This window comes from Manis javanica, chromosome 1 (genome assembly GCF_040802235.1).
Source record: "Manis javanica isolate MJ-LG chromosome 1, MJ_LKY, whole genome shotgun sequence".
NCBI lineage: Eukaryota > Metazoa > Chordata > Mammalia > Pholidota > Manidae > Manis > Manis javanica.
Genome location: NC_133156.1, coordinates 6,795,738 through 6,817,860, shown reverse-complemented (window position 1 = coordinate 6,817,860; position 22,123 = coordinate 6,795,738). Strand labels below are relative to the sequence as shown.

Below are 22,123 nucleotides of genomic sequence, written 5' to 3'. Positions count from 1 at the left end.
TAATCAACAGTACAATTATTTCAGAGTTCATTGATTTATTACGAAATATAATGCCTTGCTCTTGAAACTGGGCAGACATAAACGTGTTTTTATGTTTCATTTACTGGGAAATATCTCGTTATTCAATGCTATATATAAAATCTGCAAGTTTCATTTTCCTGTAGTCATTGAAAATTGAGCTGGATATCCATAAAAGAATATGGATATTCCCTAACTCATTGTATTTTCACACATCACACAATTTTTCCCGTAACTGCAACCAACAATCTAGTCTCCCTTACGCGGCTGCGAAACTGCATTTCTCCGAGCTCCGGGCTTGGAACCCTAACGCCTATAATGTCGTGCGCACGCGCGTGCTAGCTACAGAGCCGTTGGCGCCAAGGATGCGCAGGCGCATTGGTTCAGGCGACGGCGTCTCTTCTAACCGCGACTTGTGGCCGCGCCATTTTGGATGTGTGGCCGCTGCGAGCGTGAACCTGAGCAGGCGGGTGCCGGCCGGACCGTGTAGCAGTCCTCTCGCTCTCCTTATTCCGTTTCCACAGGTATCTATAGAGACATAGATACGGCTCGAGGATCACATCCGGTATCGAGGTGAACCCACTACGATGATGCTACGAGGAAACCTGAAGCAAGTGCGCATTGAGAAAAACCCGGCCCGCCTTCGCGCCTTGGAGTCGGCGGCTGGAGAGAGCGAGCCGGCGTCCGCCATGGCGCTCGCGCTGGCCGGGGAGCCGGGGCTACCCGGCCCCGCGCCCCCGGAGGACCGTCCCGACGAGGAGATGGGCTTCACCATCGACATCAAGAGCTTCCTCAAGCCAGGGGAGAAGACGTACACGCAGCGCTGCCGCCTCTTCGTAGGGAACCTGCCCACCGACATCACCGAGGAGGACTTCAAGAGGCTCTTCGAGCGCTACGGCGAGCCCAGCGAGGTCTTTATCAACCGGGACCGCGGCTTCGGCTTCATCCGCCTGGTGAGTGTCGGGCCCGGGCCGGCCGCGCGCCGCCCGCGGGGGGCATCCCCGCTCGGAGGGGGCGCGGGGCCGCTTCCTGCAGGCCGACGAAAGGAGGCCTCGGTCTCACCCGAGATTTCATCGGGCAGGAAGGACCCACCGGCGGACTTGGTTCTTGAAAAACTCCGCACCTCGTTCTTTGGCTTCAAGCCGACTTGCATGCTTGTAACGGTGAACCTCTTTTTGCCTCTCCTCACCTCAGAGCAGCCCGCCATTTACCTTAAACTGCCCCCATTCCTAAACTCAGCAGCGTTGGGACGGTGTTGAATTCTTAGGTATCTAATGTGTCCCTCCCGAACCTTTCTGGAAATCTTAACGTTTTTGCCGGGAAAGACGAATTATATATACAATTTTTATTTTACTTATACATTTTAGTATTGCAATTGTGTATGTTTTACCCCGTTGTAACATATCTTACAAAGTTTTCAATAACATACAAATATTGTGACTCCCTTATATTTTAAGAACAGCTTGAAGCATAAGTGTTTACAGTTACAGGACAAAATCTCTGTTAGTTTTTCCTGTGTGCTTTGTGGTAATCAGTGTCCGTTATACAACATTATTGCAACTCATATTTAGGTGCTTTTTTTTCTCCCAAGAAAATAGGTTTCTTGAAGACATTTTTGCATAAATAGGTGATTTTTGTGTGTTTGACCCTTTCTAGTTTGACCCTCAAATTTTATGTTCATTGCAGTTCATGGGAGCTTTCTTAATGAATTTCAACTTTGAAGATTGGGTTCTCTCCGTGACTGAACAAAGCAAATTTAGTATGTAGAGAAAACTGATTGTAATTAAGTGACATTGAATATTTTAAGGGTTTGAATATCTAAATGGTTTCAAGAAAAGGGTAAATCTTCAAAGGGTATTAATGAGACATGGAATTTACTTAAAATTCAAGTTAAGTAATGCTGTTCTGAACATAAAGTTACAAATAGATTTTATTATCTTTGGAATATTAGGAAAACAAGTTGTCACTTCATGCAATTATTTTTAAGTTTCTATAATAAGGTATTACATGCAACTTAAATTTTCCAAAAGGATGTTACTTAACATTTTCATAATCTTTAGCCTCTGGCATCATCTTGGTCTATTCTGAAGTTGACATTCTGGGGGAAGAATGGTAGGACTGCATTGCCCTTTGTTTTTGATGACAACAGTTAAATAAGCCAAGAAACATTTTATTGACACGGAAAGGTCTATCTTTAAAGCTACTAATAATCTTTTCTGCTTTTGTGTATTAGCAGTGTCCAGTAGAACTTCTTGCAGTGATCGATATGCTTACGTATCTGTGATGTCTGGTGGAGTAGTCTGCTAGCCGTATGTGACTGTTGAGCACTTGAAATGTGGCCATTGAGGCTGAGGACTTGAATTTTAAATATTATTTATTATTATTTTAAATTTAAATAGCCACATGTGACTAGAGACTATTATGTTAAACAGCACAGCTCATTCCTTTTTCTTTCTTTAAAAAAAATCTCTATGGGATTATGAAATGGGAGGTGAGAAGGGCTTCTGCTGTCTGCTTCTTAGGGATATGTTCCTCCAAACTTGTCACCCTAAATTTCTGTGTAGGAAATCAGAAATCAGAATTTAATTTGCAGAGTTGGACTTTATGGATAACTGTTCTGTTTTATCTGAGCTCTATTATTAACAGGTAAATTTAAAAGCTTTAAGTATTTCTGAGCTATTATACATATTTTTCTACTTAGGAAAATCATACAGCGTGTACCTAATATGAATATAAATAATGATGTAGTGACTGTATGTGTATTGGTGGTGTAGTGGCGCTAAAGTAGTGGTGTGATTATATTTGATTTTTTTTTTAGAAATAGTTTTTACTTGTTCAGTAATAAATCTTTAAATGCAAATAAACTTTCTTAGACTAGTAGTTATACTTTTCCAGTTAAGTTGTGAGGTGGGATAGTATTTTTGAGGTGGTATAGTGCCACCATTCCTATTATGTGATGGTGGGCAAAGAATTGAAATGGCAGTTTCTCCTAAGGTTCTTTCTAATCCATATTATGATCCCATGGGACGTTAGGGATGAGATAGACTGTGTGTGTATTTTGGATACATTTTGTGGGATTTCAGACCCAAAACCTTAGGTTTTTGACTAGTTGCGGACAGTTTCGATTGTATAACTTAACTGAGAAGTCATAGTGCATTTTAAATCTAGTTTAATGTTAAAACAAGTATTGGTTTGACCTGAACTCAGTTTCTGCTTTTTTTTCCCCCCTCTACTTGTAGCTTTAGTAAGCCAGATTTCTGGAGCAGTGATTCACAGAAGTGTGGTTCCTCTCCAACAGCTTCAGGTCTTTTCCCAGTATAAGCAGAAGACAGCTTGAATTATTTTCCCTGCTATTCATGCTAGCATTGCTGACCCTAAATCATCTCAAAAATTGTCTTGCTTCATCAGTTAACTGAGAAATTGTTAGAAGTGCAAATTCCAGGGCCTCACCCTAGATCTACTTGAATCAGAAATTTTAGGGTAGGGGCCCAGCAATTTTGGGTTTCAACCAGCTCTCCATGTTATTTTTATGCTTGCTGAAGTTTAAGAACCATTCTCTAATAAAAGAATTAAACATCAACTGAATTTACTTATTTAGTTATTGAATACTAAATCCCTTCCCCTCATCTGCTTCTTTTAAATTATGGAAGGATATATACTTCTTACAGAATGTTCAAATGTTAGAGAAAACATAGCAGAATCCATTTAGTGGGCCTGACCAGCATATAATTTCAAATCAAGATATTCTAGAGAAGTTTTCTTAATTACAGTATTAACAGTAGGGAATGATCTTCCCTTCCTCTAGTAAACTTACTGTGATCATTGTTTAACCTTTGTGTAATTATACAGTAAAAAGCCATTCTGTATATTGTATTGTAAATTGAGTTTTTCATTTAATATATCTGTGACATCTTTTCATGTCATTACATTTTTTTTAATGACCATACTGTATTTCTCAGTATGAACGTACTGCTAGTTAACCAGCTTTCTCTTAATTGACTTGAATGCTATTTCCATTTTGGATCAGTGGATTTCTTTAACTTAGTACTTCTGTAGTGGGGAATTTTAACCAGTAGTAAACTGTGGGAGAAAAGATTATGTGCTTTGAAAAGGTTCTAATGGAAATCATTAGTCCCTAGTTCAGTCCCATCTTGGGGTAGTCACTTAACTTCTTGTTTTTGTTTTTTTGTGTATTCCTTTCAGTTAAGAATCTATAGTTTTACTTTTTATGCAGTGATGCTGGGATACCAGTTGGAAGCTAGGATTTATGGCATACTGGTGGAGACTGAATTCTGAATAGATTAACATCTATATTTGAAATAGGATCTTGGGCAAGTTAATTCTCTAGGCCCGTTTCCTTATATGTGAAGTGGGGACAGTAACCATTTCATAAGATTGTTGGTGAGGGTAATGAAAAGTAATGCATGTGTACACACACGTTGGTAATGGCTGGCATGTAGTAACTACGTGGCACAAGCTATTCTGAGGGATGAAGTAAAGAAATCTTTGGTTTCATTTCAAATATGTAATTTTAAATGATTTTACAGATGCTTAAGAAAATTTGACTTCATGGATAACTTTACTGTTTAATCTGAGCTGTTGTTATTAACACGTAAATTTAAAGGCACGTTTGGAGCAGCAATTCTCAGATGGGTGGTTTTGCTTTCCAGGGGACATTTGACAATGTCTGAAGACATTTCTGGTTGTCAAAAAGTGGATCTTCCAGCATAAACATCCTACAGTGGCCAGGACAGCCCCTCACCACGAGAATTACCTTGCCCTTAATGTTGGTACTGCTGAGGTTGAGAAACCCTGATATAGAACCATGAAAAGTACAAATTTTGAAAAAGGATTATGGCATTTAAAATTTCTGACAGCATAAACATTTTATTTGGCCACAAAGTATTACAAATTGAACTCTCTGCCATCAGTTAGACAATTGATTTAACGTAAAAATTGCTTACCCTGAAAAAACAAAATGTGTTATATTATGACTATATCAAAAAGGAGATGCCCTTTAGAAACACTTCAGTTTTAGAGTCAAAACCAGGTTCTCTCTATCTTCCTCCCCCTCAAATTTCAGATAACAGAAACGAACGTCCGTACATCCACCACATAGATTTTACAACTAAATTTTGCTGTTTTTCACATAAACATCTCTCCATCCATGACTTGAATCTTAAGCATGCCAACATGCTTATCATTAACTAGAGTCCAGTTTTTTAAAGGTATTTGAAATCTACATACAGCAAAGTGCAGAAATTTTAAGTGATTGTAGAGATATCTGTTTCATTAAAATGCCAAGATACAGAACATCATCATCACCCTGTGAAATTTTTCTTCATGTCTCCCTTCCCATCCCCAGTTATATCTGCAGCACTTTAATTCAAGGCTCCATTCCTAAAAAATCTACCTTCGAGAGTTGTTAGATTATATGACGTATTAGGTACCAAGTACTTATCATTTGTTAAGTATGTTCATTAAATGTTTGCTGGTATTACTGCTGCTATAAGAGTAATAAGCAAAATGGCCATTTTGAGTATCTGTAAAAAGGTTATATTTATCTTTGTAAAATTAGTTTAGATTTTTGCATAAGTGGAGTAATTGAAAGTTGTGAACATTTTAGGGACTGAATAATGACCTAATGTGACCTTAAGACTTTTCCTATGACAGTACGTTTGTATTCTTACAAATGCATATAAAGCCTCTTTCAGTCCTTCCTGGTAAGTTGTCAACACAAAAAAAAGAAAATATCTGTATTAAGTTTATCAGCTTGTTTGTTTTATATGCCTATATTCTATTCCAACTTGGAATTCTTCAAGGAGGAAGTTCTCTTGTGATTTTAGCAATAAACATATTTTCTAGTTCACAGTAAGTGCATTTACACTGCTTCTCTATATAATGGAGAAAACTCTATAGGCCATGAAACGTGTTTGCTTCTGTCAATATAATGGTGAGAAACGTAACCCAAGAAAGTATTTCAGGAGAAGTGGTTAAAAATACCTAATAGTAGTTTTTACAGATAATGTTAAAGAGAAATGGAAATTAAAAGTTAAGGGGATTTGTCTGGCTTTGGAGAGATAGGATGATTAATTAAGATATGAATATCATAAAAGTGCGGTATACAGAGAATTAGTCTGTTTTCCATAATAGTTTCTGGTAACTGGTACTTTGTTTTGAGTGATGCAGTATTTCTTTTAATATATGTTGGAGATTTAAAAAAGATACTGCTTTGAATATTTAATTACTGATAATCTGTTTATGAGCAGGTAGTCTTTATAAGTGATTCTGATTACTTAACAACAGGATATTGGGGTTGGGACTTTGTATGGTTGACTGTTAAACCACAGTTAACTGTGGGTCAACTTACATGCGATTTTTTTTCCCCCGATAAATATAATGGCAAAATTTTTGAACATTTGCAACAATTTGGAAAATTTGTTTAGCTTACTTTATTGTAAAATACAGTGATATGTGTTAATCAACTGTTTACATTACTCTCAAGGCTTCTGGTCAACATAGCTATTAATAGTTAAATGTTTGGGGAGTCGTTATACTTGGATTTTTGACTACATGGTTGTTGTTGCCCCAGCCACTGCATTGTTCAGGAGTCAGCTGTACCTAAAATGTTTAAGATTACTTATTTTTGAATAGTTAATAAAATGCATGTGATAACCAAAATTGACACAGAAACAAAGTGACCCTATCAGTCATTTTCTAAAGCTGCCAAACTCTCCTCCCTAGAAACAAACCACTACTTAAAATTTGTGTTGCTATTATCTTTAAAAAAGTGATTTTTCCTTCTAAAAAGGAATCCAGAACACTGGCTGAAATTGCAAAAGCAGAGCTGGATGGCACCATTTTGAAGAGCAGACCTCTACGAATTCGTTTTGCTACACATGGAGCAGCCCTAACTGTCAAGAACCTTTCTCCAGTTGTTTCCAATGAGCTTCTAGAGCAAGCGTTTTCCCAGTTTGGTCCAGTAGAGAAAGCCGTTGTGGTTGTGGATGATCGTGGTAGAGCTACTGGAAAAGGTTTTGTAGAATTTGCAGCAAAACCTCCTGCACGAAAGGCTCTGGAAAGATGTGGTGATGGGGCGTTCTTACTAACAACGTAAGTTTCAAACATCTTGTCATTCTTTTTTGCAGTTCTTTTATTCTTTTCTTTGTTCGTGGAGTTCTCTTTCCTTCTAGTTCATACTTTCTTGGTATGTGGTAAGTAGGTGTTGAATAAATAACTCAATAAATATAAATAAGGAATTTTTGTGTATCTACTAGGAGTCAGGAGTGATACCTTGTTTAAACTTAAGTGTATTGCCTGTTGATTATCAGGAATGTTTCACAGTATCGTTTTGATTCAGCTTACTGAATGTTATATGCAAAGCAAAACTTTATATTTAAATAATAAATGAATGATATTTTAATACTTACATATATTTTACATACATTAAAATGCACCCAATTTTAAATGTAGAGCTCATTGAATTTTAACAAATGCATGTACTCAAGTAACCTATCACCATAATTAAGATATAATTTCCATCATCCAACAAAAGTTCCTATATGCCCTTTTGTAGTTATTTCTCACCTCTTATCTGTCAATAGACTGCTGTTGATCTTTCTGCTACTATAAATTAGTTTTGCCTTTCCTGGATTTCACATAAATGAAATCATATAGTATATACTCCTGTGTGTCTCATTTCTTTTACTTAGCTTAATGTTTATAAAATACCATCCATATCATTATATCAGTATTTTGTTCCTTTTTATGGTTGAGTTGTATTCCATCATTGAGACATAGCCGCAGTTTGTCCTGTGTCCTGGATGTCCTGATTGCCTCCAACCACTGGCCATTGCAAATGAAGTTATTACTGACATTTGTGTGCCAGCCTTCTTGTGAATATTATGCTTTCATGTGGCTTGGGTAATATTTAGGGAGTAAATGCCTGTTTATAAGAAATTGCAAACTGTTTTCCAAAATGTTTGTACCATTTTAAAACATTCCCTCCAGCAATGCATGAAAGCATTCTAGTTGCTCTGTATCCTCAGCAACAACTGATATTTTCAGTCTTTTAGATATTCTGTTGAGTGTAAAGATGTCTAATTGTGGTTTAAATTTTATTTTCCTAAAAATAAGTGATGAGCATCTTTTCATCTGGTGTTTGGGGCTGTTTTATATCTTTTGTGAACAGTCTGTTGAAACATTTTGCCTCTTTAATTGGGTGGTGTGTCTTACTGGATTAAGGTACTAGTCTAGGTATAAGTCTACATTGTGACTTTCTTCTAGTGACTTGGTTTTTAATTTTCTTAATAGTGTTCTTCAAAGAGTGGAGCTTTTCACTTTATCAGTTTTTTTCTCTTAATGGTTTGTGCTGTTTGTATATTACTATATGATATCTTTACTTTTCTAAAGTAGCAAAGTTTTTGTCACATTTTGTTGAGAAATTTTACAGCTTTTAATTTATGCCTGTGATCTATTTTGGGTATGATGTGAGGTAACAATTCATTTTTATTTAATAGGATACACAGTTCTAGCACTCTTAATTGAAAAGATTTATGATTTTCCCCTTTGTTACCTTTATCAAAAATCTGGGGGAAAAAAATTGCCCTTGTTTATGTTTCATTGATCATTATGTCTCTTAACCAGTACTGACTGTACTTCCTTAATAGCTTTGTCCTAAGCTTTGAAACCAGGTAATATCGCCCAACTTTATTAATTTTTTCATCATTGTTCTTGTTATGTCTTTGTATATCATTACTTTAAACTCAGCTTGTCAATTTAAAAACTGCTGGGCTTTTGATAGGTACTGTGTTGAATCTACAGATCGTTCTGAGGAACATTGACATCTTCACAGTATTTACTTTTTCCAGTCTGTGAATGTGATGTATCTCTCCATTTACTTTAAAATATTTTTAAGTGCAGGCATACCTCAGAGGTAACTGGGTTTGGTTCCAGACCACCACAAAAAAGCGATTATCTCAGCAGAGTAAGTCAAGTGAATATTTTGATTTCTCAGTGCATATAAAAGCTGTATTTACACTATACTGTAGTCTATTAAGTGCATTAATTAGCATTATGTCTGAAAAAACAATGTGCACATCTTTATTAAAAAATACTTTATTGTGAGAATCCCAAATTGTCACATATATGAAGTGAGCAAATGCTGTTGGAAAAATGGTTCTGACAGAGTTGCCTAGATTGCCACAAACTTTCAATTTTTCAAAAAATAAAAAAATAAAAAAAACTGCAAGATCTGAGAAGCACAATACAGTGAGATATGCCTGTAATTATAATAGTCCTTCAACCTGTTGCCATATTAACATGCCTTTCCTTTCAGTTCGTCCATAAGGAAGTCCTTAGTCTTCAGACTGGATTTGTAAAAGTTTCTTAATTGATTATTGCATTGATTCCTTTTATCTGTGATAACTGCCCACCTTTGACACTTCTTGTGCTGTTGATTGGTCATTAAAATACTTTAGGGTTTGGGGAATTGTATACAAAGATAATGTAAAAATTGATTCTTGGCCTCATGGAGCTTAGTTTGGTGAATTGTAAAGCATTTTTCAATTTGTTTTTGATTATTTACTTTTCATGCTAAAGCTGTAATTCATGCTGCATCTGCTATTTTACAACACTGCCAGTTTGTTCTCTCATAGACTTTGGTTTTCCCGTCCTCCAGATCCAGGTGTTGCTCTCCATTTCATTCACATTTTGCTAAGATGTTATATCTTCAGGAAGCTATTTTATCTTAAAATACCCATCCGTTCTGCACCATCACTGATGCTTTACTCTCCAGTTTATTTTTCTTCATAGAACCTGTTTAAATTTGCATGTCTTTCTCTGCTGTAGAATGTAAGCTCCGAGAGGGCAGGAACCTTGTCTTGGTCAACACCTTAGTCCCAGCACCTAATATTCTATTAATTCCTGGTCACATAGTAAGGTTATAATAATTAGTTTAGAATATAGAATATATATACTATGTAGAATAATATAGTATTCTAATAATTCCTGGCCACATAGTAAGGTTATAATAATTATTTAAGGAATGAAGGAACTAAAGCAATAGGTAAGGCATGTGATTAGTATTTTTATTTTTCCACTGCAAGCTTTGATTAATTGGTGTTTAAAGTTTATTGGCCAGACATTGGTAAACGATAACAATTTTGTACAAATGCTTTTTAGAATAATTCAGTAAAGTTTTGAGGGCCAGGTGTTGAACATTTCATTATCTGTCAGATCTTTCATAATTATGGTCTTTTGGATTTCCACAACACTGGTTATTTCAGATGAGAAAATTGGCCCAGAGATGTTAAGTAATTTGCTTAAGATTGCACAGGTAAAACATGTTTGGTCTGATGTCAAATCCTGTGCTTTTTGTACTACAAGAGAAGTGGTTTATTCTTTCTGTAGACACTCCTTGCTCAGGAACTTTGTTAGTCAAACCTCATAGAACTCAGGATGCTCTTGCTGCTGTTTGGATAGTTGGTCTCAGCTAAAGGGTCTCTTCAGGGAGAGGATTTTCCTGACTACCTTATCTAGTGGGTTCCCTCTGTTGGCCTTTCTGGCAGCATTTTTTTCTTCTTAACTTTAAAAATGATTATTTTATTTGTTTACTCATTTTTTTTTCTTGTAAGACCTTAGGGATTTTGGTATCCCTAGCTCCAAGTACAATCTTGGTACATATTAGGTAGTCAAATATTGATGGATGACTGACTGAATCTCATTTATCTTAGATAATACAAGCAGTTTATAGGAGTGGTATCATAAGAGTTTAATTTCTACATGTAGACATCTTGTGTGATCAAAACTTCTGTGATAAGTGCTTTTAAGTTGTCATAAAATGTATACTATATGTGGTTTTAGGTAAACAGCCTTGTGTAGTACATAAAATGGTAAGCATACATTATGCAAAAGTATGTGTAAATTACATATTTTTGCTGTTTTGAAAGGACAGAAGAAGCATTAAAATGGGGAGAAAAGGAAAATTTAAAACCTGTACCGTTAATGGTATGTCCACATCTTTAAGCACTAAGAGTCACACCAAGATGATTTATAGATGCTCATGCCCTAGAGCTACAGGAATTGAGTAGGACACTATGCCTAGATTATGCCTAGAAATTGAGTAGGCATGATGATAGGTGCTCACTAGTTAGATTTTCTCTCTCTGGCCTTTATTTTTTTTTAAGCTCATTGCAGGTTAAATTAAAATACAACATTTTGCCACTTTTTTTTCCCCCACTGTATACACAAATTTTTTTGCTAATTAATTTGAGAATCAGCTACAGGAACCATACTTTACCCGTGCATTATAGTACTTGGCATGTATCTCCTAAGAATGTTCTCTTATACAGCCACAATCTAATTGTTACACTGAGGAAATTTAATGTTAATATACTATTTTAATCTAATATATACAGTTGGTATTTAAGTTTCCCCCATTGCCTAACAATATCTTTAAAAACTTTTTTCTATCTAGTATTCAGAGATTAAACATGGAATTTAGTTACCATGTCTATAATTCCCTTTTGTCTTTCTGTAATTGTTTTCTAAATGACAAAAATGTCAGTGTCATGACACTAGTATTTTTGGAGAGTTCAGGACAATTGTTTTTTAGAATGTGCATTGATTTGGATTTGTTTCCTTTTAGGCTTTTAAGGGTTTGCACTGTTACTCTCTTTTTTAGCTTTGTAGGAAAGAAGATTCCAATACATAAATAATTTCATTTTTCACGACTTATTTTATTACCTTTGGGATTTATTTATTATAGTAAACCCAAGAATTTCTCCTTATTAATAGGCATCCTCTTTTTACAATGTTTTCCTTACATTTATGATGTGAGCTGTTCTCATATCGTTAAAAATGCTGTATAGTACTTCATTATATTTATGCCAGACTTAACCATTTATGGGACATTAGACATTTTATTACTAGATATGTAGGTTGTTCCCTTTTTCTATGATAAAAACAAGCCTTGTGACAAACATTATGGGTACACATTCTTTGTTTCCTAGGTTTAGATTTTTATTTTGTTTCTGGATAGGATTTAGGTACTGGTTATGTAAAAGCTAAGATTCTCTGACCAGATTTTTATGGGCAGACTTACTCCAGAATTTCCTTGGAAAAAGCATAAATGGTTTCCTTTTAAAGTATTTGAACTTTGGTAACCCAAACTCTATTAAAAGTCAAGGATTCAAGAGTGCAAGACTATTTGTAAAGCCTTAAACTTTGGAGATACCCTCCTGACTTGTATTACATGAGGAATAATCTCTTTTCTGTTATGACTAGTAATGTGGCTCAAATTCTTGTTGGGTGTAGCATTACTGTATATGCTAATTATTTGTCCCTTTTATTTTTGTTCTTTTTGGGGAGAGAGAAAATTTATTCCTCCCTACACCTGTTCTCTTCCAACTCTATATTTCTGTGCTATTGATTCAGGAGAGAGACATTTGTGGCTTTAATAGTGGTTTTTAAGATTGACGGCTAGATATTTAAATAATTTTTTAGTGTAAAGTAAAAACAAATTAAAACTTTCTTTTTTTGATCTGTTGGCAAAGATTTAAAAATATCCAGTGAATGAACGTGAAGCCACATGACTATTTTTAAAACTCCTGGTGCTAATAGAAATTGGTTATTTTGTTTCTGGATGGGATTTAGGTACTGGTTATGTAAAAGCTAAGATTCTCTGACTAATGTAACAGAGGTATATTCTAAGTAAATATTTTGACTCAGAGGTTTGGTGTGTCCCTTTATATCTGGTTTATCACTTCATTTCTAATAAAATTTGGACAGATAAATTTCTTAACAAATGGTCAAGTAAATTTTACATACAGTGGATTAATGTGTAGTTACTTTGCAAAAAATATTTCATGACACTGGAAGATAAAACACTCAAGAAAAATTTTTTAAATGGCATACATACCATAAAGTCAGAAAGTAGATTAATAGTTGCCAGAAGCTCAGGGGGCAGGGGAGTGGGGAGTTAAAGGTTAATAAGCGTGGGATTCCTTTTTGGGGGGGATAGAAATGTTTTTGGATTAGATAGTGATGTTGGTTGCACATCCTAAAAACCACTGAGCTGTATACTTAAAAAGTGAATTTTAGGTTATGTGGATTGTATCTCCATAAGAATAAAAACAAATAAATTCCATCTTTGTTTATGGAAGAACATAATGCTAGTGCACATATGCTGTGTAACAACTGCTCAAAAACTTTTCATTATAATCATTAATTTAGCAAGAAAAAAGGAAGGACTCAAAACTAGATGTATGCTGTGATAAAGTTTGTGTTATTAAACTAGTGAGAAAAAATGTGATGAATATGTCAGCAGAAGTTATAATTGATGAGTATATTTACAGGTGTATCTTGGGCATCTTCAAGACCATTCTGAGGTTTTGTGGATCTTAGGAAGACTCAGGTCTCAGCAATGTAGTCTTACAACTAAGATTTATTACAGTGAAAGTATACAGAGCAAAAATTAGTAAAGGAAAAATGCACATGGGGTGAAGTCTGGAGGAAACTTGGAAGGTAAGCTTCCAAGACTCCTTTACCAGTTGATTCACACAGGACCTGCTTAATTCCTCCAGCAACTAGTTGAGACAGCATGAATGAAACGTTACCTGTCGGGAGGTTCACCTAATCCTAGGTGTGTGTGTGTGTGTGTGTGTGTGTGTGAGTGAGTGGGTAGAAGGTGGAGTGTCAGTTTTGTATTCCCTTTTATCTGACTTTACCAAAATTTCAGACTTAGAAGGAAACAAACTCAGAAGGGTCAACATAAACTATAGTGCACAAACAACTTTGGCACAGAAAACCAGTCCTATTGGTTAGGGTGATGGGATAGCATTGTCAGGCCTGCTGTTACTTTTTTCTGTATATAAGTAATTGTTTCACTAACAGTTTTTTATACTTTACAATTTTATACTTATGTTTAAAAGGGATTACTTTTCCAACATTTTATTTGCTTCATCACATCTTTCCATTAAATGGGATTACTTTTAGATTCAGAAAAAAATATTAATAAAAGCATTGCAATATTTCTTTTTTAATATTGGAAAGAGATTATCTGGACCTACCTGCTGGTGGTAGAAGTATAAATTACAACTTTGTGGAAAAGCACCCTTAACCTTCAGTGTTCCATCAGTGTTAATTGGGTCCAATTTTAGTTTTTACTTTCTTTTTTGAGCAGCCCTAATTATTTTTAAGAATTGGTTTTTATTACTTCTTCTTGAGGTCTTCAAAATAACAAATCTAAAAAGTAGAATAAACTCTTTTCAACCTTAAAATTACCATATGGGTCCCACTGAGTCATTTTATAACTTTAAGGTAACATTATCAGGTCCTAGTGATTTTATTTTTCCTCTGTCATAAAACATCTTACTTCATCATCCTAAGAATTACTCTTAAATTCTCAACTATTTTTTAAAAAACTGAAATGAAAATCCCTTACAAAATGGTGTACATTTGCATAGATGATTCAATAGTGAAACAAATGGTCATAATTACATAATCCCTCATTTTTTAAAATTGCATGCACAAAATATGGTATTCTCTCTTAAATCACCATGTTTTTAGTACTGTATAGTTCACCTTGTTCTCATAATTCTAAAGAGGTAGTCGAACAGGTGAGGAATGATCAGTTATAAATAAGTTAATCATGTGTCTTATAGAAAAGATGAAAACCTTGAATGCAGGCCAGTTGCTATACATGCATACATCTGAAATGGTGGCATTTTATATACAGGATGTCTGAAGAAAGCATGTATAGGTGATTCATTCTGTGTTAAATTATGTATATCTAGTAGAAAAGAAAATTAGAAATAGATGTTCATGAAGCATGATCAGAGGTCTTCTCCAAATGATAGGATTTCATGGGACTTACATTCTTCTATAAAAATTATTATGCTGTTTAAATTTCTCCACAATGGAACATTTATCACTTAGACAACTAAACTGATGATTAGGGACAAAGTGAGGAGAAAACCTGAAGATAATTCCAGATTTAACATTGTGGTAGACCACTTTGATTTGTTCTGTCAGTCTTTTTTTTACATACAATACTTACCTATAATTGTAAAAGAGTTAGTTTAATAATTATACCTATAAACAATTTGTTAGGTTTTAAAAACTTTTGTTAACATCTGAAGATCAAAGTGGAATAAACAAGATTGGCAAGACAACAGGGAATTTTCTACAGGGATTTGTTGATACAGTGAAACCATAAATGTTCACGTTTTTGCATATATCCCAGAGAAAACATGACACAATTCCTTAAGGACTGTGTATACCACACATGGTCTTTTTGTATTATATAATGTGATAAATGTGGTTTTGATTGATCTTTGCTCACTTATTCATGTATCTTTTTAGAAATGGAATCACAGGAACAAGGCATAAATATATACCATTTGCCATTTGTATGAATTGGTCAGGTTTTTCTCAGGGCTGTACTCCCCCCCAGCATGTATAAGAGTGTGGCCCATATTGAAAACTTATAGTAAAAATTAGTTGACATTATTTGCGAGTGTAGACGAGACGTTACTCTTTTTTTCACCATTTCCTTGACTTCATAAAATTAATCTTGTCAATTCTAAGTAACTTGTCATATTCTGAATAACAAATGTACCTGTTTCTTCTTGAGTCTCCTTTCCTGATTTTTCTCTTGGGTGTTGGTGTCCTTGTGGTATTGAGGTGGCTGGGTATGACTTCTGCTTTTATTGGCCTCTGCTCAGGTGTAGTTCTTACTGTCCCTACTAACTATTCTGATATTTGTGGTCCTGTCATGGCTTCTAGTGGGTATGTGGTCCCTATAGTGCCTTGCATCTTCTTTTCTATGTGCTTGGGTACCTGTGGGTTATCTTAGAAGTCCCATGGGTTGGATGGGCCCAGAAGCTCTCAGTTGCTTTCTCAGACTTTAGTGGGTTGCATGTAGTCTTTGCGGCTGTTCTCATTTTTTATTTTCTGTTTTAACATGTTGGATATGAGGTCTCAACCTTGGAAATGGAGGCCTGTTAAGTTGTTTTTCTTTTGAGTTCCTACTCAACTTTATCTGAGGTTTCTGTAATCTCAGTGTCTCCACCACCCCATGTTATTCCATGCCTGCTTCTAATTCTTTTGCTCTGAAATGTCTCTCCTATTCCAGGAATCATTTTTAAATAACGATTTTTATATCTTTCCCTACAGTTCAGGATTTAAACTCTCATAATCTTTCTGGATCTTTACTTAATTGTGAAGGGAAGCTTTTAGAATCCCCTTAACCAAAAGCACCTTCACTTTTCTGGATTTTTTGTTAACACCTCAGAAGTTAAGTGATTTGTTTTTCTCTGAAGCATCTCTGTTCAGAAGGCAGAATAAATAGATTTTACTGCTGCTTGCCTCATGGGAGACTGATAGGAATATTTTAGTATCAGTATATCATCCACTCCACTTACTGCCCTTCTTATTTGTCTTTCCCCAGTGAACTTTCCCTTCCTCCTGTTTAATTTAGGAAAATAACAAAGGAGGGTTTTCAAGTTAATAGCTTCCATCATCCACTCTTCTTGTCTTTCTCTCCTCCCAACTTTCTCCTCAGTGTGTTGTGTCTTTTGGTTCTCCCTCCTCTTTTTTTGCTTGGCTGATGACTTTCAGGTTTCATTTTAGGTTTTATAAAGACTGAACGAGACTGTTAAGACACAGAGAGGCAGGGAGGTGGGTGGAGATGCAAATTTGAGGCAGTGGGATCTGGGGATGGTGATACCACATACATAAACATGAGTTAAGTACTTGTTCTTTTCCATCATACTTTGTAAAAGTTAACTACAGTGGTTACACAGGTTCCTAGTTGTTGACCTTCTTTTCTGTCATCTTGAATAGACAATGTTCTAAATTTAAACAAGCGTCTCTCACTTTTACATTTGTGTCTAGCACAGCAAATGTTTATTGACTGGTTTTATGAATGTATGTGATAACTTAGGAGACATTTTTTTCAAGAGAGAAATTTTCCAAGTACATACATATCTTGGAATCATATTTATAAGAGGAAATTTATTCTAAACACTGTATTGTATTAATTTTTACTGATGCTTTTTACCTATCCAGGACTCCTCGGCCAGTCATTGTGGAGCCTATGGAGCAGTTTGATGATGAAGATGGCTTGCCAGAGAAGCTAATGCAGAAAACTCAACAATATCATAAGTAAGATTTTATTAATAAAAGGTGTTTTAGCAATCAAGGGTATTTATTATATTATATTTGTTATCAAGTATTGTTGACTGTAAGGTGTCTTAGTCATATAATCTGATTAATAGAGTGGTTTTGTCCACATGGAATGCTAATGTTTTTTTGTATATGGGTAAAATAGTAACTTAACTTAGAAAAGTTTCTACTTTTTCTAACTCTGCAGGTGTGGGTAGGTAGGAGGAGATTGTCAGTTATTATGCCAGAGAAATAGTGAAGTCTAGGTAACATGAAAATACTTAATTTATATACTTCAGCTGTATTATAAGTTAAAAGAAGATTTTATTGAAGAGCAGAGTAAGGGAGGACCTAGTTAAATAATGTGGTACAAGATAAGAAGACCTCTTAGGGATTAAAATAAAGCTTATTTTCAAAATGTATATTATTCTTTTACCAACTCCTTTTCACTCAGTATGAAAAATATTTTTACATAAGTTGTTTATGTGAACATATTGTGTTGCTTTTAACCTATCTCTTGCTTATTATGACAAAACCATAACATATTTTCCATGCATGAATTCAACAAATATTGAAGCGCCTTTGTGCCAGGCCCTGTTCTAGGTGCTGTGTGACTGAGTGGTTTCTGCCATCATGAAGCTTATATTTCTGGTGGTGGAGAGATACAATAAAGAACAGATGAAAGATTATAAAACATTGTAACTAGTGAAGAGTACTACTTAAAAAGGCCACTAAAGTAAGGTATAAAGGTGTAGGTCAAAAGTATGCATGTTTAAAGCTGATTAATACTAGCAAATGGTTCTTGAGAAATATACCAATTTACACTCATTGGTGTTTGTATAAAAGTATTTTTCTTCATCCTGACCAAAAAAATTCACGTTGCGATTTTAAGATCTGATAGTCTGTTCAAGATGGTATTATATGCATGTTATTTTAATTGGCATTCTTTGATTTTAGTGTAATTGCATGTTTTCCCATGTAGTTAATTTAAATGACAGAGTACTTGCTATATGCCTGGTACTGGAGATGTATCATGAACAAAATAGACCAGAAATTCATGCTTTTTGGGGATGGTAAGGAAGTAAATAAAATGAGTAAGATACATATGGCAAAAAGAGACAGGGCAAAGTGGTTGCTGGGACACAGAGGAGTGTGGCTGTTTTATAGACTTGGTTAGGGAAGTCTGTTTGAGAGGGTGACATTTGATGAGCAGCTTGAAGAAGGGGGAGAGGAAACTAGCCATGTAGCTGTCAGAACAAGGATGGAGTAGAGAATAGTGGTCCCACAGTAGGAATAGTAACTATCAGGGCCTTGAGGGGAGGACTCTGGCACTGTTCCAGGAACAGTAGAGAAAATCTGTTTAGCCTGGAACGTGGCATATAAGGGGGGCAGAGTAGTAGGGATGAGGTAGAGATAGGGCATACTAGGAGGAGTACAGATTATTGGGCTTTGTAGGCTGTTGAGCTACTTTTCCTTTTGTATTTTAGAGAAAAGAAGGAGCAGAGTAGTGACTTAAGTTTAACAGTAGTTTCCTGGTTGCTCTTTTAAGAGTAGATTGTGAAGAATCAAGGATGGAATTGAGATAATAGCGATAAGGTTAGGAGTCTGCTAACATTAAGTAGTCACAATGGTGATAGTGAGAAGTGGTCATATTCTAGATATAGTTTGAAAATAGACATTGGCTTTGTTGATGGATATTGAGATATGTGAGCAAGAGAGTTAAAAGAATGATTACAAGGTTTCTGGCCTAAGAAACTGGAAGTATGGAAATAGTGCTAGTGACTGATTTGGAGAATCCTATGGAGGAGCAGTTTTGGGAAAGGAAGACAGAACTCTGTTGTGGACATGTTAAGTTTGAGATGGCTTTTGACCATCCAAGTGGAGATGTCAAGTAAGTAGTTGGATTTATGTCTAGAATTTAGGTGAATTGTCTGGGCTAGAGTTATCACATGTGGTAGAAAATTATGTCAAAGGACTGAGCTGTGGACTATTCCGAATATAGAGGCTTGGGAAGATGAGAAGCAATCAGCAGAGACTGAATGGGAGTACTCATTGGAGTAAATGGGGGGTGTGTCTTGGAAGTAGGGGAAGAAAGTATTTCAGGGAAGAAGGATCAGTAGCAATTGCTTGTCATTCATAACCATTTAAATTTCTCTTATAAGTCTGTTTTTCAAAGACTATGATTTTTCTGTTCACTTGACCTTTTTTCTGGTTAAAGGTTATCATTACCTATTTGAAATAGAGCATACTTTTGGATTCAGAAGTTAGAGAATTAAAATTGTAAAAGGGTGTTACAAGAAGTGAAATTTATAGGTAGTGTTTGTTTATATAATGATTTACAGGCTTACCTGGTTTTATTGCACTTCACTTTATTGCACTTTGTACTGCATTTTTACAAATTGAAGGTTTGTTGCAACCCTGTGTCAAGCAAGTCTTTTGGTGCTGTTTTTCAAACAGCGTTTGTTCACTTTATATCTCTGTCACATTTTGGCAATTCAAAATATTTCAAACTTTCTCACTATTATTTGGTTATCTGTGATCAATGATTATGACTTGCTGAAAGTTCAGATAGATGGTTAGCATTTTTTGACAAAACATTTTTTCATTAAGGTATATACATTGTTTTCTCAAGACATTATGCTGTTGCATACTTAATACACTATGGTAGAGTCTAAACAAAACTTTTATATGCATTGGGAAACCAGAAAATTCATTTGGCTTATTTTATTGCAATATTTGCTTTATTGTGGTAGTCTGGAACTGAACCCAGGATATCCCCAAGGTGTGCTTGTAATTATCCCAGCAAGCCTTATAAAATTTTTGTTATACTCCCAGTTTTACTGCTAAAGAGTTTTGCTCAGAAAGGAATATTCACTAAGAATATGAGCCCAAATTCTTATATAGTTCTAACTTCCCCAAATCCTAATCTTTTCAGTAGTGTTTCCCTTGGGAGAAAATGAAGAACTTTTTATATTTATAGTCAATGTCTGATTTGCGAACTGCTGACTAATAATTCTTTATGAAAAATAAGTGGATGGTAATCCCCCTAAATCTTTTTCTTTTTCAGAGCTTTAAAAAGAAAAAAATGCCAAGTCTGGTTTTTAGGCATAGAATACCTAAGATAATGGCTAACTTTGATTTTCCTTATATACTTATGAAGATGTTTGAAGCTGTTTTCTTACTACATTTTTCTCTCTGTAACAACATCCCCATTTATCTCCCAACTTTGTCCCACCCATCCATCTTCCCTCCTCAACCCAAAATACAAGTTAAAATTTATGATTGCAAGGCACCTATACTTTTATTGGTTGGGGTAGGAATTGTTTTCTGATCAATACTTTTAAATAGAAACTGTGATGTACAAGAATAATTTAAAAATTTATTTGAATTTTCAGCACATTGATAGGTCTTTATATTTCAAAAAAATTTTGGCTGTTTGTTTGCTCATCATTCATTCATTCGTTCAAGAAATAAATGTACAATGTGCCATATATTAGTACTTGAGGTACAGCAGTTAACAGACATAGTTCATGTTCTCATTGAGTTTACAGTCTAGCAAGGGAAACAAGCATTAAACAAATAAAATAAAATTGTAGTAAGGTAGATCTTTATTTTTTGGCTTAGCCAATTAACCTTGCGAATAATACTCAAACTCTGCTTTTATTAACTATCCCTAAAAGTTACTACTTTTAGAGAAATAACTTCTAATTCCAGGCACATTTGATTAATATGTTGCAGACTTCCTTCTGTAAAATTGTTGAGTGAAAACCAGAAAGGCCTCATTGGAGGTGATAATTAGGGGAGTACAGGTTGTGGCATCAGATTGCTTAGGTTTGAATCCTGGGTCCGTTACTTATTAGTTATGCAATTTCTCAAACTAAGGCTGTTGAACTGCATCAGAGTATTGCTGTGAGGTAGTTTATGTAGAGTACTTGCTTGACACAGTGCCATGAATACTGTATGTACTCAGTAAATAGTAGTTCTTGTTATGCTTACTTGTTGTTTTACCTTTTAAACATACACTTCTGTATGTTTTCAAATGTAAACTTAGGGAAAGAGAACAGCCGCCACGTTTTGCTCAGCCTGGGACATTTGAATTTGAGTATGCATCTCGATGGAAGGCTCTTGATGAAATGGAAAAGCAGCAACGTGAGCAGGTTGATAGAAACATCAGAGAAGCCAAAGAGAAATTGGAGGCAGAAATGGAAGCAGCTAGGCACGAACACCAATTAATGCTAATGAGGCAAGGTAAAAATGGGTTTTCATATAGATGTGGTATGATTTTTTTTTCCCCTTGGGGTTCATTCTCCCACTATTGTTTCAAATTGCCAGTTAGGACTTTAGAGACACTTGGAACTCCAACATACTAGAAACAAAAATCTCCCTTTTCCCAGACAACTTCCATTAAAAATGAGTTCTTTATTACATAACCTACATAAATAGTATTGTTGGAGGTAATTAAGATCGTTAAATTTTTCCAGTAGCAAATACATGATTCTGCTGGCAAAAGAGAAACAGAGTGGCTAATATATTAAGATTTTGTTTGGTGGAAAAAGTATTTAAAATTCTTACTACATTTCAGAGGGATGGATAATCTTTCACAGAGATGAAAAAGATTCATGTGTGTTAGTGGATATGGGGATTCAGGAAGACTGAATTCTTAGTTATTGGCAAGAACGTTTTAAATACTTAAGACTGAGCAAACTGAATTTCTAAGAGCAGTCAAAATAGTGGTAATTCACACCCATATTCACTGGTGACATACCCAGCAACATGACAAACTGCTTAAATACATCTCAGAAGCTCACTTCCCTTTTCCTCTTAGATTTCTTTTTTTTTTCCCCAGAATTTTTTTTAAATTAAAATATTGTTGATACACAATGTTATATTGGTTTCAAATACACAACACAGTGCTTAAGTTTCTTTTTGTGCATATTTA

The 22,123-nt window shown here is 35.2% G+C and overlaps 1 protein-coding gene across 7 annotated transcripts in view; it reads left to right on the top strand.

Moving 5' to 3' along the window:
* Positions 1 to 417: 417 nt before the first annotated feature.
* PSPC1 (paraspeckle component 1) overlaps positions 418 to 22,123 on the top strand; it is an 89,799-nt gene continuing 68,093 nt past the window's right edge. For 4 of the 7 annotated variants that reach the window (XR_012125736.1, XR_012125731.1, XR_012125697.1 and 1 more), the window contains exons 1-4: positions 420 to 971; positions 6,830 to 7,131; positions 17,089 to 17,184; positions 21,236 to 21,432. Coding sequence is in view for 2 of the 7 variants with exons in the window: in XM_073223217.1 (XP_073079318.1) it covers positions 606 to 971; positions 6,830 to 7,131; positions 17,089 to 17,184; positions 21,236 to 21,432 (961 nt within the window). In the remaining 5 variants the exon portion in view is untranslated. Of the gene's footprint in view, positions 972 to 6,829; positions 7,132 to 17,088; positions 17,185 to 21,235; positions 21,433 to 22,123 lie in introns of all 7 variants that reach the window. The other 3 variants (XR_012125722.1, XM_073223217.1, XM_017656937.3) reach the window with 2 other exon arrangements.